General features: G+C 44.9%; 2 protein-coding genes across 4 annotated transcripts in view; one reads left to right on the top strand and one right to left on the bottom strand.

Moving 5' to 3' along the window:
- The window catches only part of ZNF263 (zinc finger protein 263), a 39,185-nt gene that overhangs the window by 22,277 nt on the left and 274 nt on the right, over positions 1 to 16,634 (bottom strand). The gene's annotated exons all lie outside the window — the stretch shown is intronic.
- Positions 875 to 15,101, top strand: MEFV (MEFV innate immuity regulator, pyrin). Of its 3 annotated transcripts, XM_032461084.1 has the most exons (10): positions 875 to 1,505; positions 3,517 to 4,341; positions 5,846 to 6,225; positions 6,659 to 6,754; positions 9,207 to 9,437; positions 9,818 to 9,840; positions 11,364 to 11,479; positions 11,659 to 11,691; positions 12,040 to 12,072; positions 12,220 to 12,296. In XM_032461084.1, exons 1-9 carry the CDS (start codon positions 1,070 to 1,072, stop codon positions 12,069 to 12,071), a joined length of 2,172 nt encoding a protein of 723 aa, XP_032316975.1. In that variant the 5' UTR covers positions 875 to 1,069; the 3' UTR covers position 12,072; positions 12,220 to 12,296. The 3 variants fall into 3 exon arrangements, with proteins under 3 accessions (XP_032316975.1, XP_032316974.1, XP_006195740.2); XM_032461083.1 differs by lacking the exon at positions 12,040 to 12,072 and having other exon boundaries at positions 12,220 to 15,101; XM_006195678.3 differs by having other exon boundaries at positions 12,040 to 15,101.

The raw sequence follows: 16,634 nt of genomic DNA, 5'->3' as shown, positions 1-16,634 counted from the left end.
TTCTTGTATCCTTATTATGTAGGGTATCTAAGGTATTTGGAGTGATATCTGATATGTTTTCAATTTATTTCCAAATTCTTCAGAAAAAACAAAGAAGTGTGTCCACGTGTACGTGCATGTGAGAGAGAGAAAGAGAATCACTAAACATTATACAATATAAATGGTTGGCAAACCAAGGTAAAGGGTATTTAAGTGTTCATTGTACTCTGCTCTCATCTTGGCTGTGGGTTTGAAACTTTTCAAAACAAAAAGTTGAGGGTCAAAATCAACGTAGCAGAAAGACAGGGCAGTTAATGGAGAAAGAAGTCAGCTCCCCCCATACAACATCCATTAGCTTTGGAGCCACCACTGGGGCCTCACACTAAGCTGTGAGCTCCGAAGAACGCCTATGCCTTTGGCACCCTTGTTTCTCCAGCATCCTGGCTGGAGTGTCCAGAATATGTGTTCAGTAAATGTGCATGGATGAGCGCTCTCCCTCCAGAGTCTGCTCCCAGTAAGCTGTGGCAGAGTTGGCGCTGGGACAAACAAATCAGGATGGTGGTCCTAGGCATGGCATTCTGAGGTCTTCGTGTTGCTGTGAGTACCAGACTGGAGCTACTTGTACAGGGGCGACACCAGGGATGTCTCCTGGCAGTGTCCTTCTGGCTTCACCTGCCTTTTTGGGCAGGGAAGGGCAAAGCTTGCAGGGCTGTATTTGCTGCTCCCCATTCCCCTGTCATTGACTCCAGAGGGTCAATAAAACCCCAAGAGTCTGGAGGAGAACAGTTGGCCAGAGGGGCTGACCCTCATCATGGTCCTCTCCATGGGACCAGGGGCTCCGTTCCTCCCGGTACATCCCTGTATCCTGGGAGGAGTGAGGGAATCATATGATTGCCTGCCCAAAGATCAAGAATCTGGATTCCAATCCCAGACAAAGAAGTCTGCAGTCCAGCCTGGGTCACTGAGAGCTGGGGTGCTGAACGACCACGTGTCTGGCAAGGAATTGAGCCCTCCCAGGTGGAAAACTCTGAATCTGTGAAAAAGAACATAAGCCAGCAATGAAACACTCACAACCTGAGTCTCAGTTCCTATGAAAACACAGAACATTTCCTGTGCCTTTTCCGTTATTTCACAAGCTGCCTCGTCTCACTCACCCTCTGGGCTCCAGGACAAAGAGCCTTTGTTCCCAAAGTGCTTTTGCTCCCCTCAGAAGCCAGACAGATGTCTCCAGCCTCTCTTGGTCAACATGATGGCCAAGACCCGTAGTGACCATCTGCTGTACTCCCTGGAAGAGCTGGTGCCCTATGACTTTGAGAAGTTCAAGTTCAAGCTGCAGAACACCAGCCTGGAGAGGGAACACTCCCGGATCCCCCGGGGCCAACTCCAGACAGCCAAGCCAGTGAAGCTGGCCACTCTGCTGGTCACCCACTATGGGGAAGAGTATGCCGTGCGACTGACCCTGCAGGTCCTGAGAGCCATCAACCAGCACCTCCTGGCAGAGGAGCTCCACAGGGCCGTTGTCCCAGGTAAGCGACCTCATGCCCCTCCTCTCCCAGTGTGACCACTCGCTGTTCATGGAGTGGGGTGGAAGGTGCAAGGGGGAACGTGTGTTCAGACCAGTGCATCCTGACTTGGAGGTGAGGAGTCCCAGGTCCGCCACAATCCTAGTGACTTAAGCCAAGCAAGTCTTTTCCCCTTCTCTGGTCTTTGGAGCTGGGGTAAAACTAAGGCTCCCAAAGGCTTAAAAAAAAAAAAAAAACCAAAAGGCTGAGGTTCTCACTATGGGGTAGGATCAAGAGAGGCAGGAGCTGGGTGCCTGTTGGCAGAGAATTCCTCACTTCGTTTGTGATTAACACTTACCTACAGACGAGTAACTTAGGGTGAGCAAGAAGCACTTGCCCACCACTCATATTAACAGGGCTGATGGGTAATCTCATTGTTATCCGCCTGACTTCAGTTTTGAGTCCTTCTTTAGCACCTGTTACAAGTGTTCTTTAAATTTTTTTGAGGGGAAGGAGGCAACTAGGTGTATTTATTTATTATTACTTTTTTTAATGGAGGTTCTGGGGATTGAACCCAGGACCTCATGCATGCTAAGCATGCGCTCTACCACTGAGCTATACCCTCCCCCACAAAGGTATTTTAAAATTCTCAAAAGGACTTTCTACTTTCTTTTCCTTCCTTCCTTTCCTCTTTTTCTTTCTTTCTCTCCATCCTGTCTCTCCCTCCTCCTTCTTTTCTTTCCTTTTTTCCTTCCTGATCTTCTTCTGCTGCCCTTTTGCTGTTACTTTCTGACTTTACTACATTGTGATCAAAGAATGTGGCCTATGTGATCTCTGCTTTTAAAGACTTTTGGGGGAGCTTTGTGGGGGGCTAATATGTGATCAGTTTAAAAAACTATTCTTTGATGTTTGAATTTCTCTTCTATTTCTAGACTTTAAGAATACATTAGGGGGGGAAATGAATACATTAGGAATGCTTTCCATGTTTTTCTATAAGGCAGAAGAGTTTACACACCATAAAAAGTCTCTGCCTTTGGAAGAGTGATAAAGTTAAACCGTAATCTGAGTCTGGTGTAATCTGATGAGTAGAATTTTTAAATTAATTTTTGGTATTTTAAAATCTGGCTATTAACATCTTCAGGGTTTCTCACCAGTTCTTGAGCCAGTTTTGTAACTTCTGTCTTCCTAGAAAGCCAACAGCAAAGTGTTTAAAGCAACTTTAAAGTAATTTTAATAAGGGCTTTTTCACACCAAAAATTAAGGTGTTAATTATAGGTTATCTTCATTTCTTTATTAGAGTAGTGGTTTTCAAAGTTTATCCCAGGAAGATATCTCAGGGATTCTTTAGAATGTTAACAAATATTTGATTCAAATTTTATTAATTTTTAACTTAATTAAAGTAGCATTCATATTAAAATGTATCATATACCAAATTTTTAAATATTTGAGGCTATCAGTGTGATAGTTCATGTTATATACTAAAACTCCTTTTTATGTAGGCCTTGGAATTCAGTCTTTCCTGTCATTTCTGTTTAGTTAAACAGTATCCTGAAATTTCCAGGCAAGTTTTTTTAATCACCATTACACTTATCTGCGTGAGTTAGGGTTTTCTTCATCTCATGAAACCAAAGAAAAAAACAGCCAAAAGAAATTATTTCCTGAAGTTTTAACTGTCCTTCATAACCCCTGATCTCCAATTTTTCTGCTGATCTTTATTGGTTGAGTTTCATACACCTATAATCACACACAAATGTATACCAATAAACTAGAGTTTTCACTCATTTTACATATTAAGAATTCCATGTAAGACCTTATATTGGTAACAAGTTCTCCTGCCAGAAAAGTTTGAAAAGTGCTATTTCAGAAATAAGATAGCAAATAATGAGTGTGTTCTTATTTAATGGTAATGACCACTGTTGTCTAGTCTGTCCTGAACTTCTCTAATTTCTGAGAGGATTCTCCCCTCTCTCTTGCCCTAAACCTTGATCCTGAGCACCGGACATTTTCATGCCTTCTCATCTCACTGTCTTTTCAGAGTATCAGATGCAAGAAGGTGGCACAGACAGCTCAGCCATGCCTTATTCCTCTGCGGAGATTAAGCCCAAGAGCCTGAAGATACCAGATGGCCTGGAAGGGGACAAGCAGCGACAAAGTGGTGATATGGCTGGCTGCCCACCATCCATCCAGCCCGAGGCTGGTAGGGGGCCCCAGAAGAAGCCTCAGGGAAAACGGAGAGACCTGAAAGGCACTGAGGTCCTGGATGTGCAGGGCAAGCCAGGGGCCAGGAACATGACTCTGTCTTCCAAGAGAGGCCCATTCCCCAGCAAGCCTCAGGGGGAGAAGGGGAGCGATTCCAGCGTCAGGCTACGCAGGAATGCCAGCTCTGCGGGAAGGCTCCAGGGACTCTCCAGTGGGTCCCTGGGAAGGAGAGAATTGAGAACATCTGAGGCATATTCACCTTCCGGAAAGAAGCGACCCAAAAGTCTTGAATTTGCCATTTCTCCAGTAGAGACAGAATTTCTCAATCCAGAAATTCTTCTGCTTCAAGATAAAATGAGAAGTGAGAATCCAGGCTCAGCAGCCACTCCCCGTGAAGTGGCCATTCTGACTGTAGGGGCTACTGGGGCTCCAGAGAGAGGATCCAAGAATCCACAACATCCCATGACCCTGGAAGGAGGAGCACTCAGGAATACACTTTCCAATGTATCATTGGCTGGAAAGAAGACCTGGGAGCATCCAGAATCCACAGTATGTTCAGAGAAGAATGGAATTGAGGCTCCAGAGACCTCTAAGACCTTGGAGGAGGTGGTAGGCGGTGTGCTCCACGAGCCTTCAGATCCAGAAGACTATCCGTCTTCAGGTAAGAGGATCTCAGAATCTAGAAGACCTGGCTTCCTTAGGAATGATGACCTATGCAGGTTTCCCCCACAAATCTGCTTTTATCCCCACTGTATTTATTTCACTGGATGTCTGGGTGCCCTTTGAGGTCCTCAACCCTTTGAGAATCTGATGTAGGCCTTGTATCCTGAAAAAAAAAATGCATATATGCACATCTTCACAGAATGTTGCATACATTTCAGTGAGTTATTTCTTAGATACTCTGAAGTCCTCCTTTGGAATTCCCAAGGGCTTCATGGAGCCCAGGTTGAGCATCTGGGAAAGGCTGGGTATCACCTTCTCACAGTACCCCATGGCAGTATGTCATGGAGCTGAGATTCTGCTGTTTGCCTCTCTCTGGGCAGGGGTGGGGCGGGTAGGGAGCTGTTGGCTAAAATCCTAGGTCTCTTTTACTAAAGAGGCAGAAATTAGGATGTGACAGGTTGACAGAAATGCCAAATAACATAAATGAAACAAGAAAGAAGTTTGTTTCTCTTTCCCACAAGTGACACACAGGTGGTCCAGGACAAATGTGGCACCCCGTGCATAGCCAGGAACCCAAGCTCCTGCGGTTTTTCTGCTCCAGAGAGTTTGCTCTCAAGGTCATGGTCTCTGATGGTAGCCTCCTTGTTCCAGGCAGCAGGATGGAGGGACAAAGGAGAAAAGCCACTTAGGAAAGGTTTTCAGAAGTTTTTAGATGCTGCTCATGATGCCTCCATTTATCTTCTTGGCCAGAATGTACAGGCCAACCTCAGAGATATTGCAGGACCACCACAACAAAGTGAATATTGCAATAAACCAAGTTATGAACTTTTTGGTTTACACTATACTGTAATCTATATTAAGTGTGCAATAGCATTATATCCTAAAAAGCATACATACCTTAATTTAAAAATACTTTATTGCTAAAAAATGTTAACCATCATCTGACAACACAGGGTTGCCTTCAACCTTGTAAAGTCACTTAATGCTTTCTGAACCTGGATGTGAACAGTGGCCCCTCTGTGCCTTCATTTAACACTTTACCCAAACACTTACCACATACCAGGGATTCTGCTACAGGCTGAGGTTCCAGCCATGAGCAAGTTATCATCCCCTGGGAGCTCTACTCAAGCTATGGGCGGTCTGGGTGGTTTTAAGTGACAAAGCAAACACCAGTCAGAATGTCCCGCTGTCTTTCTATCACCTGCTAGGTCAGCATTATGTGCAGGGGGAAGGCATAGGATTTATAGCCAAAGGCCTTTCTTTAGGCCCAAGAATTCCAAGTCTCAGGACTGTCATGAGATCTAGCCCCTAGTTCTCAGTCCCAGTGGCTCCTCTGCTGCCTCACTGGAGGGAAGTCAGGGGAGGACAAGTTAGGAAGAGGCCTCAATCTGAGAACTCACGTGTCCCAGGCATGGCTTCTCTCTCTCTAATGTGTTTTGTAGCGTTCCTTGGTAACAACTTGAGTTTGTCACTCAGATTTTTTTCCACTGCTATATCCCCAGGGAGGCTGCAGAACAAGGCTGTGTGTCCCCTTTGCCGCGCCCAGGAAGGAGACCCTGTTGGTGGCAGCTGTGTGCACAACTCCTGCAACTGCTCTATTGCTTCCGGGGATCCTGAGCCCTCATGCGGCTGCTCACCCAGCTGCCCTCGGTGCCAGGACTTGCACCCAGGGAAGAGTTATGGAAGTTGTGAGCAGCAGGAAGGCCTGCAGATGGCCGGCCTGAGTCCCAAGTCCCTGCCACAGTGTAAGCGTCACATGAAGCAAGTGCAGTTGCTCTTCTGCGAGGACCACGGGGAACCTATCTGCCTCATCTGCAGGCTGAGTCAGGAGCACCAAGGTCACCGGGTACGCCCCATTGAGGAGGCCGCCCTGGAATACAAGGTAGGACTTCCTGCATTGGGGCACTTCTCTGCTGGGCACTTGAACACACCGGGGCCTGCTTCATTTTCCCAACAACCCTGGGAGGTTGGTGCATTAGCCAGTGTTCTTGGGTTGTAAATGGCAAACACAATACAAACGAAGCCAGCAAAGAGGGATTTACTGGTTCATGTAGCTTGGAGGTCTAGGGGAATCTGACTTCAGGTATGGCTGAATCCGGGTACTCATAGAGGTCGTTAGAAATCTCACTGCCTCTTGGCTCTGCTTCCCTTGGTGTGATAGATACATTCTTCCTCTTTCTAGGGACCCCTCCCTGTGCTTTTGGCTGCAGCGCCCTCAGCTTTATTCTCTGAAGCAAATTTTCCCCTTTAGAGTTGACACCAACTAAAGATAGCAGGAGCCAAGTTGAAACTTCAATGAGTGTTCTTTTTTCCAGGAGCAAATTCAGAAGCAGCTGGAGCATCTGAAGGAGTTGAGAAAATCTGGGGAGAAGCAGAGATCCCAGGGAGATAAGAAGACAGAGAACTTCCTGGTAAGGCTAGGGCTGTTCTGTAGCCAGACCTTGCCTGGGTTCACCCCTGCAGGAGGGAGAGAGCTGAAAGTGATCAGTACTGAGATTCTATACTGGTTCATAGGGAAGCAGAGCTGGTCATGTATTTAGAATCATCTGCTCTTGTGGGGCAGGGAGATAACAGGTGTCCTGGGACAAGCTTGTTCCTGGAGAGGGAGACCACCCACAGCAAGAAGGGGCATCTCCAAGGACCCTATCACACTTTCTTACACTCACCACAAAGTGGTTTAGAGAAACTAATGCCAACAGCTGTGTTTGAAGAATGGGACTGAGGAAAGAGGAGGAGAGACTCTTCAACTTTAAATACTTGTCTGTATTGTTTTTATAATTGTTTTGTCCATTGTCTTCTTTTTTTACAAAAACCATATTGATGTTTAAAATTCAGATGGTTAAAGTAGACATTTTCTTTAAACTCTGGTATTGCAAAACTACATTTGAATAAGTACACCTTAGCAGCCTTCCTGTTAAGCTGTTGTCCAGACTCTTGGATGCGTTAAGTTGCTTCTGTTTTCCCTGCATGGGAAGGAGCCTACCCCGCAGAGCCTGGATTTGTCTATTGAATTTGTGTTGATTGGATCTCTTCTCCCTCTCTGAGTTCCAAACTTTTATGGGGACCTACCACACTGCAATGGGAAACAGGCGAAGATAACAAAGGGCAGATGGGAGGGGGTGGCATTGGTCCAAGTGTCCGACTTTGGGAAACTCCTGAATTGTAGTAAAATAAAAACCCTTTCCAATAATCCCAGGTGGCTTAGAGCAGAGGTCAGGGATGCTCCCCAAGGAGGTGGAAGGCAGGAGCCTGGGCTGCTTAGGGAAACCCAGGGAGACACGAGGGTCCAGCCTTCCCTTAAGATACTCACAGTGATGTTGGCCCCTGTGAAAAGGAGATGCTGTTTTCAGGAATTCTCTTTCTCCTCCTCCTTTTTTCAATAATCAAAAAAAAATTTTAATCATAGGCAAGGGGTAGAGAAAGCTCTTCTTTATAGCATAATGCCAGCTAAAACAAGTATAGAAGAGTAATTGAATTAGAAAATTTCCACTACACAACTGACACTGTCAGGGTTCAACAGATGCTAAATTTTTAGAGAAAGACTTTAGAGAACAGGATATTTACAAGTTTCATTCCCCCAAATTACTTAGTAATTGCAAAGTAAATACTGTAGCTTTACAGTGGCGATATCTGGTAGACCCCTCCTTAACCAAGTGATCTGTCCTAGTATCACAATAATGGTGACAGCAAACTGGACAGTCTTTGCCTCCCAATGGAATGTGCTAAAAAGTCCACAGCATTAGGTATATGGTATTCTTGCCCAAAATGTTTATCCTGAATTTAATCATGAGCAAAATTATCAGACACTTTTAGAATATAAGCTATTGAACAAGACAACTGACCAGCCCTCTTTAAAAAAAAAAAAAGTCAATGTTACTGCCATCAAACACAATAAAAGGTGGGGAGACATTTCTGGTTCAAAAGAACTAAAAACTTAGTCCTGTCCATTTAAGCCAAAAATGAGATTTCTTATGCCCAGTCTTAATGGATCTGAAGGGCCCTCTCCCTCCTTGAAGGAAGGAAAGGTGCCCTAGAGCCACTTAAAATGTCCCCAGAAGCTTTTCAGTGACAACGAGAAAGAGGGTGACAGAAGAGGTAACGGCTGACGTGCAGGAGCAGTGAAAGTCAAGTTCACCTGCATTTAAAGAAGTGGACTGACTGCCCCTAGTCGGGGCCATATTGAGACTCCGTGGTGGAGTGGAGAGAAGTCTCCCTCCTGGAGACTGTGTGGTCATAACCTTGTCCATTTACAACCCCAGACATATGCCATCCTCACGCTGGCTTTCAAGGGGAGAAGGTGACACCAGGTATCTTAGTTTCTGTGGCTGCCCAAATTAAGTACCATAAACTGGGTGGCTTAAACCACAGAAATCGAGGCAAGGGCTTGGCAGAGCTGGCTCCTTCTGAGGGCCGTGAGGGAAGGATGTTCCAGGCCTCTCTCTTCAGCTTGTAGGAATCTACCTTTTCCCTGTGTCTCTTCACATGGCATTCTCCCTGTGTGTGTATCTGTGTCCAGATTTCGCCACTCCACTATGACTTCATCTTAACTCATTACATCTGCAACAATCCGATTTCCAAACAAGATCATATTCTCGGGTACTGGGGTTAGGACTCTAACATATACATTTTGGAGGGGATACAGTTCAACCCATAATACCAGGTTTAGGGCATTTTCTAAGAGCCAACCTATTTTAGAAGGTTTTGGCCTATTTGGCCTCCTTCTCTGGAATTCAGGCCTCCAAGAAGCTGAGGAAGTCTGCCTCTCATCCACCTCCAGGAGGAAGACTTCTGGGGGGCTCTCCCTGGGCATACACATCCACTTCACCACATAGACCTTATACCTCCCTGACTTCTGTTCCCCAGAAACAAACTGAAACTCAGAAGCAGAGAGTCCAGAACCAGTTGGAACAGTTGTGCCAGTTTTTAGAGCAGCAGGAGCAGCTCTTTGTGGCCTGGCTGGAGGAGCTGGGACAGACCATTGGCCAGGTCAGGGAGACATATGGCACCCGAGTATCCAGGGACATCGCCCTTCTTGATGAGCTGATTGGGGAGCTGGAGGCCAAGCAGTGCCAGCCAGAATGGGAACTAATGAAGGTGAGTGTGGCTGGGCCTGGCCTTCCCCTGTCCGCCATGCCCAGTGAGATGACATGGGCTCCCAGCACTGCCATCAGCTCTGCCCAAGCCAGTGGGTGAGTCCCTTAGGGCTGGTGGTGGACATGGTCTTGGTGACCCACAATGCCTCTTGTGCCCAGACCCCTTCAGTGAGCTCTCAGGAGCCCAGAGTGGTCCAGTATCTAGGGGATTCCCCTGGCATCTCCCAGGAGAGAGCAGCAGAGTTTGGGTACAGTTGTGTTGTAGGCCCCTGGCCGGGCTACCACCTCCGGAGATTAGGATTAGAACTGAGGAACCCCTTTTTGCTAACACTCTGGGGCTGGAGGAGACTGGTAATGGAGAAATTCTCTTTTCTCTCCTAGGACATCGGAGTCACCCTGCACAGGTACCAAGAGGCTCCCTGATGATTCCTTGAGTGTCCTGCAGGAAACACTGGGGGAGGCAGACCCAACCCCGGGTCTGTGACTCCTCCCTAGGCTCCCCCCATCTCCTGCAGCTTCCTAAGGCCTTTCTGGATTTGTGTAGGGAGAATGGGAACATGGGTTGAAGACTGGAAGGAGTGAACACTGCTTCCTAAGAGACTTCCGTAACAGACCGTGTCCTATGCAATTCGCCTCATGAAAACTGTTCCAGCAAAAGTGCTTGTGGCCACAGGGACGGAAGCACTTTCCAGAGTGGAGCTGCTAAGCCCAGCAGGCAGGGGAGGGGAGGGGAGAGGAGGGGAGGGAAGAGGCTGGATGTTACAATCACCCCGGAGACAAATTAAATCTGAATCTTCAGGAGTACGACCCAGGCATCAAATCTTTTTAAGTTTTTTTTCTGGTGGTAAAATATACCTAATGTAAAATTTACCATCTTAACCATTTAAAAATGTACACAGTTCAGTGGCTTTAAGCACATTCACACTATTGTGCAACCATCACCACCATCCATCTCCAGACTTTTTCATTTTCCCAAATGGAATCTCCATGCCATTAACCAACTAACTCCCCATTCCCCATTCCCACAACCCCTGGCAACCACCATTCTACTTTCTGTCTTTACGAATTTGACTACTCTAACTACTCCATATAAGTGGAATCATACAATATTTGTGCTTTTGTGTCTGACTTATTTCACTTAGCATAATAGCTTCAAGGTTCATCCATGTTGTAGAATGTGTCAGAATTCCACTCTCTTTTAAGGCTGAATAATATTCCATCACATGTATATAACACATTTTGTTTATCCATTCATCCATCAGTGGATACTTGGGTTGCTTCCACCCTTTGGCTACTGTGAATAATGCTGCTATAAATATTAGCGTACATATATTTGAGTCCTGCTTTCAATTTCTGCATGTATATAATGAGATGTGGAAATCACATGGTAATTCTGTTTAGTTTTTTGAGGAACTATAATACTGTTTCCCACAGCGCTGCACCATCTTACATTCCCACCAGCAGTGCACAGGGTTCTAATTTCTCCACATCCTTGCTAACACTTGTTATTTTTTATTTTTTTAATAGTAGCCATCCTAATGGCTGTGAAGTCGTATCTCATTGTGGGTTTTTTTTCTCGTTTATTAGAATTTTAATTTCAATAGAAAGAAAAAGATTTGGGAAGTGTAATTAATTCAATATAGGTAATTCTGGGCTGAGCATTTCAATATCAGCACCATTTTAGGGCCATTATCAAAACTTGCTGTGGTTTTGATATAGTGGTTTCTAAACCCCCCCAAATGATGCCAATTCATAGCCAAAGTTGAGGACCAGTTTTTAGAGCCAGAAGTCCAGGGAGAACTTTTTTTTGCAAAGCCGAGGCTGGGCTGGGTGTGCCCTGTGGAGGCTACACCTCACTTCTAACCCATGAGAGCTTGGGCTGCTCCCATGCTCCAGCCCTCCCAGGCCAACTGTCTTTTGTTTCTAGGGCCAAGATGGTAACTGCCCCTGAGCTGTGGACCACCCCTCCAGAGGTGAAAGAAAGGATCCACCTGCTCTACCAGAAATCAGAGTTTGTGGAGAAGAGCATGAAGCACTTCTTGGGTAGGTGGGCTTGGGGGAAGATGGGAGGCACCTGCTCATTTTCTCCCTGAGATCCATGTAGCCCAGAGGCCCCTGGTGTCCCTTCTGCATTTCCCACAGCCATTCTGACTCTGCCTTCAGGGTCTTCAAGATCTATCCCTATCCAAGGAACCTAACTCAAACTCCTTTTCTCCTTTTAGAAACCCTGCGCTCAGAAATGGAAACCTTCAGTGGTGAGTATGGTGTGGGTAGTACGTGCTGGCCAGGGATTAATGCAGTTTTCCCTTAGGCTATTGATTTTGGAGCATTAATTTGGAAAGAGAAAAATACCTGTAACAAAGGTGGGAGAAAAGCCATGACAGGCTCTATGCCAGAGTCATCGGCTGAGTCAACTCACCAGACCACAGAGTATCCAAGGCAAGCCTGGCTGCAGGGAGGAGTGGGGTTATATCCAAGCAGAAGCAGCAGGGTCCTGAGCAGGGAGGGAGGTCTTGCCTTTTCTTGTTGTGGGGATCAAGGTAGATTTAGCCCCTTTGAATGGGAATGCTCTGGACTCTTTCCCATCTCCTTTTTCTCTGTAGTTCCAGAACTGATTGGTGTTCAGGCACCCTGAGGTGAGAGGCCTGGACCTGCCGGGTCCCTGTGCCATCCCCCAGCGTGTTACAGAAGAACAACCCTGTCCATGTTTCCCGGATATGGGGAGAATCCTGTGGGGATGTTGCCCATGGACCTCCAGCCAGGAATTCTAATTCTCTCTGCAGTTGATGTAATTCTGGAAGCGGAAACTGCCCACCCCAACCTCATCTTTCACCTTCTCTGATGACTTGAAGAGTGTGAGACTTGGAAAAAAGTGGGACCATCTGCCTGACAGTCCAGAAAGATTTGATAGCTGAATCATTGCCCTGGGCTCTCTAAGCTTCCTCTCTAGCCACCATTGCTGGGAAGTGAAGGTGGGAGACAAGACAAGGTGGGTCCTGGGTGTCTGCAAGGCAGCCACCAGCAGGAAGGAGACTATGACTCTGTCACTAGAGAATGGTTACTGGGTAGAGATGATGATGAAGCAAAATGAGTACCAGGCATCCACTTTTCCCCTGAACCAGATGCGGGAAACTGAAGAGGCATGTGGGTACCTTCCTGGACTACAAGGCTGGGGACACTTCCTTTTACAACATGACACATTGTAAATCCCACATCTACACAGTCACTGGCTTCTTTTCCTCTGGGCCCTTTCAACCTATCTTTAGCTGCAGGACACATGATGGAGAGAAGAACTTGGATCCTCTGACCATCTGTCCAGTGGGCACCCAGGGGCCTCACTGAATGCCCAACACTCTGCATCTCTCTTCAGGCTCCTGGCCTTGTATCTCGAATCCATACACTCAAGAGTCACTATGGAACACCTACTGAGTTCTGGCTGCTGTGGGGAATATAATGAATAAGAGAATAGTCCCTGCCATGGATTTCAGAGAAGGAAGCACATGGATGTTGCTTTATAAATCCTTGTATGAATTAGCACCCACAGATGCTCCTGAGTCAGAGAGCCCACTGTTGTTCGCCCTCAGGCCCCCCAAACAAGGATTTGTTCCCTCATTCTATCCTCCCTTGTCTTGAGTACTTCGGAAGCCTAAGGAAAAAACAAGTAGAGTGGATTGTCATCAATCATTTTTGTACTTGGATTAACGAACTGTGGTTCTTAAGAGCACTGGCTGAGCCTCATAAATAAATCCATTAGAAAATGTCGTCATAATTGCAGTTGTCACTCAGTCGATCACTATGAGATCCCAAGTCCCTACAGAAGATCACAAGGGAAATGGGGCTGCTGTCAGAAAAACATCTGACACATGTTCCAAGTGTCAGATTATTCTCCCCTGATCTGTATCTGCAAAGCTGTGGGCCTGTGGAATATGAGATGTTCTAGTTCACAGATGTTCCTCTATCATCCTCCACTTAAAGAGATGTAAAGAGAGGGATGTCAGAGAAAAGGAGAGTCAATGAAGATTCAACTCCAAACTCTCCTACCCCAACCTCTCTTCCCATCTCCACACTAGCGCCTACACTGGACTTGGGTTCTCCATGGTTGTCACCAGAGCACAAAACACTTGCTTTGCTTTTTTCATGGAGCTTTGTTCTATGTGCATAATGCACATGCTGGCACAGTTCACATATGCTATTTGTTCAGTGTTCCCTATGGTTGGTCATTTGTTGTTCCCAAGTCTCCCTCCTTCTCTTTCCATGAACAGCATGGTGTGTATTTCCATCAACTCCCCATACACATATTTCCTCTACTGTTTTTCCTAAAATGGTTCTAGAATGTGAACTATTTTGATAACGCTTGCAGTAGTTGGCCATACAATCCTTTGGAAAAGATTTTTAAATGTTTCATGTTCGAAGCAATGTTTGTCATTTTAAATATTTTTGCTGATTTAATAGAGATTTAATGGAGTTTTATTTGTGTTTTTATTTATTTCATTACTTGCTAATGAGACTATGAAATTTTCCATGTGAATTTCTATTTTTTTCTTCATTCTGTCACACACATAATCAAAAAATCTGTAATAGTAATAGAAAAGAGTTTTATTTGAGCCAAACTGAGAACTATTGCCTAGGAGACACAGGTTTAAGAAGCACCTGAGATGTGTTCCACCGGACTACAAAATGGGGTGGCTTATACAGCAAAAGCCACAAAGCTAAGTTGTTTGTCAAGAATTATAATTGAAGCCGGCAAGAAGTAAAAGAGCTTTTAAGTAAGGATTGGTTGGGGTATGAAATGGTTGCGTAGTTATAAGGGGAGACCTTGAGACCATTAGGTTGCAGCTGGCAGCTGGCAGCTACTACCAGACCTTGCTTTGAGAATGGCCTGTGGTATTCCTGAGTTTGATACAGTTCAGAAAATTCAAGTTCTTAATGATACAGGCACATGTCTGAAACTACATCACAATCGCCACCTGGCTCTATTTTGGATGCCCGAACCACAGTCTTATATCTTGTCAGAACAAGGAACAAACATCAAACATGACAGGCATACATTCCTTCAAGGTTTCAAAAGAGATAGATTAGCATGTATATAGCTAGTTAGCATGAACTTGGTGTCTGGGAAGGGAAGCTTATTTTCAAAGGAGTACTAGTATTGGCGTCATGGCAGGTGGGGAAGGAATGGCATTTGTCTCTATCTTCAAAGTGGATGCTCTAAAAAATCTGGTAACTGTATTTTGTTTTCTTAATGGTTAAAGCACATGTACAGTGTATGTTTGACAGCCCATAACACAGGCTGTTCTATTCAGCATAAAGTTCAAGCCAAATCATGTATAAGACAGAATGACTTTCCCATACCTCAGTATGTGAAAATTGCTTCTATCAAGTCTACAATAATGGTACAGCTCCTTTACTTGTTATGTAGAATATAGATATTGAACTTAGTTGTTTGTAGTACTTCTTTTTTTTGTAGTACTTCTTCATAAATATTTTAGGCACTAAATATTTGTTTCTGTAAGGTGAAGTTTTCCCTGTCTGGTGGGGTTTTTTAAAGATAAAATCCACATACCATAAAATTCACACTTTTAAACAATAAAGTGGTTTTTAGTATATCTACAATGTGTACAAACATCACCACTAAGTCCAGAACATTTTCATCACCCCAAAATAAGCCCTGCACCCATTAGCAGTCAGTCACTTGCATTCTCCTTTGCCCCTGGCCCCTGACAACCACTAACCTACTTCCAATCTCTATGGGTTTGCCTGTTCTGGACATTTCACGAAAGAATAATCACACAATATGTGCTCTTGTGTGACTGGCTTCTTTGGTTTAGCACAACATTTCAAAGTTCATCCATGTTTCAGCATGTATCAGAGCTTCATTCCTTTTTTATTGCTAAATAATAATCTGTCATATGGATACACTACATTTTGTTTCTCTGTTTATCAGTTGATAGACATCTAGGGTGTTTTTTACTTTTCAGCCATTATAAATAATGCTGCTACTCAAGTACAAGTTTTCATGTGGCCATGTTTTCATTTCTCTTGAGTTTCTACACAGGAATGGAATTGCTGGATCCTACTGTAATCCTATGTTAACATTCTGAAAGACTGCCAAACTCTTTCCGAAGTGACTATGCATCTTTTCAAATGTTAATGACCATACAGTTTTCTTCCTCTGTGGAATGACTTCACAGCCTCTGCTTCATAGCCTTTCTGTCAGTTGACAAAAGCTCCTTGTATGCTGGGACTATCTAATTCTTTATCTGGCTTATCTACTACAATTATGTTCCAGTCTATTGCTTGTTTGACATTTGTTTTTTAAGTTTTTTTTTTTTAAAAACAATCACATAAGTTTATATTTTACTTTAAGGCACCCCAGTTTCCTGTTTTGCCTCAACATTAAACTTTATTCTCTTTAGTGCTCTTTCACTGGTTATTAAATTCCATTTTGGGGGGTAAGTAGTTTAGGGATGGGAGCCTTACTTTTTTTTACCAGAAGAACAGACAAGTTTTGCTAGCAGAAAGTTGAACTGCTACCCTTTCATACAGGTCCACATACATTCAGATCAAATTTGGCACTTATTGTTCCACTTATTCACTCCTAGTTCATTGATTAAATGAGGATTTTTAGTAATTTTGATGTCTGGAAAGGCAAGTATAATTTTTTTAAAATTTTTGTTGCCACAGTTTTAACATGCTTTAGACCATGGCTAAGTGAGTCGTCTATAGTTAGCGTTAACAAACGGGATTCATTTATATTTCCACTTTAGTCATCCTGCCTGAGGCTGGTGCTGCCTAGAGGAATAAGGCAATCCCTACCCTTGTATTGTCCCAATCCTGATCAGTACTTCACTGGGGAATGAACCGAGTATGGGAACAATGCAGAAAGACGCTGTTAGACGTCCGTGAGAGGCTGAAATCGAGGACTGAAACGGAAATGGTCTGAGAAAGAAGGCTAGAATTCCTTAGAAAATAAGACAGCCAGTCCACACGGCAGTGTAAAAGCTGGCAAATAGGGGAAGGTGGGGTAGCCCTGCTATCCAGACGAAGGGACGGCTGTAGCAGGACCCCAGACCTGGCGGACGCCTTGACCCACTACCGACTCCCCGCCTCCGCAGTTTTTTGGTCGACCTCTGATGCTGCAGCGGAAATTGCGGTAGCCTCTTGCAGCCCTTCCGGTCCGTGAAATAGCCCGCTTCCG

The sequence above is a fragment of the Camelus ferus genome, chromosome 18, assembly GCF_009834535.1.
Source record: "Camelus ferus isolate YT-003-E chromosome 18, BCGSAC_Cfer_1.0, whole genome shotgun sequence".
NCBI lineage: Eukaryota > Metazoa > Chordata > Mammalia > Artiodactyla > Camelidae > Camelus > Camelus ferus.
This window is presented reverse-complemented; position numbering and strand designations above follow the sequence as displayed.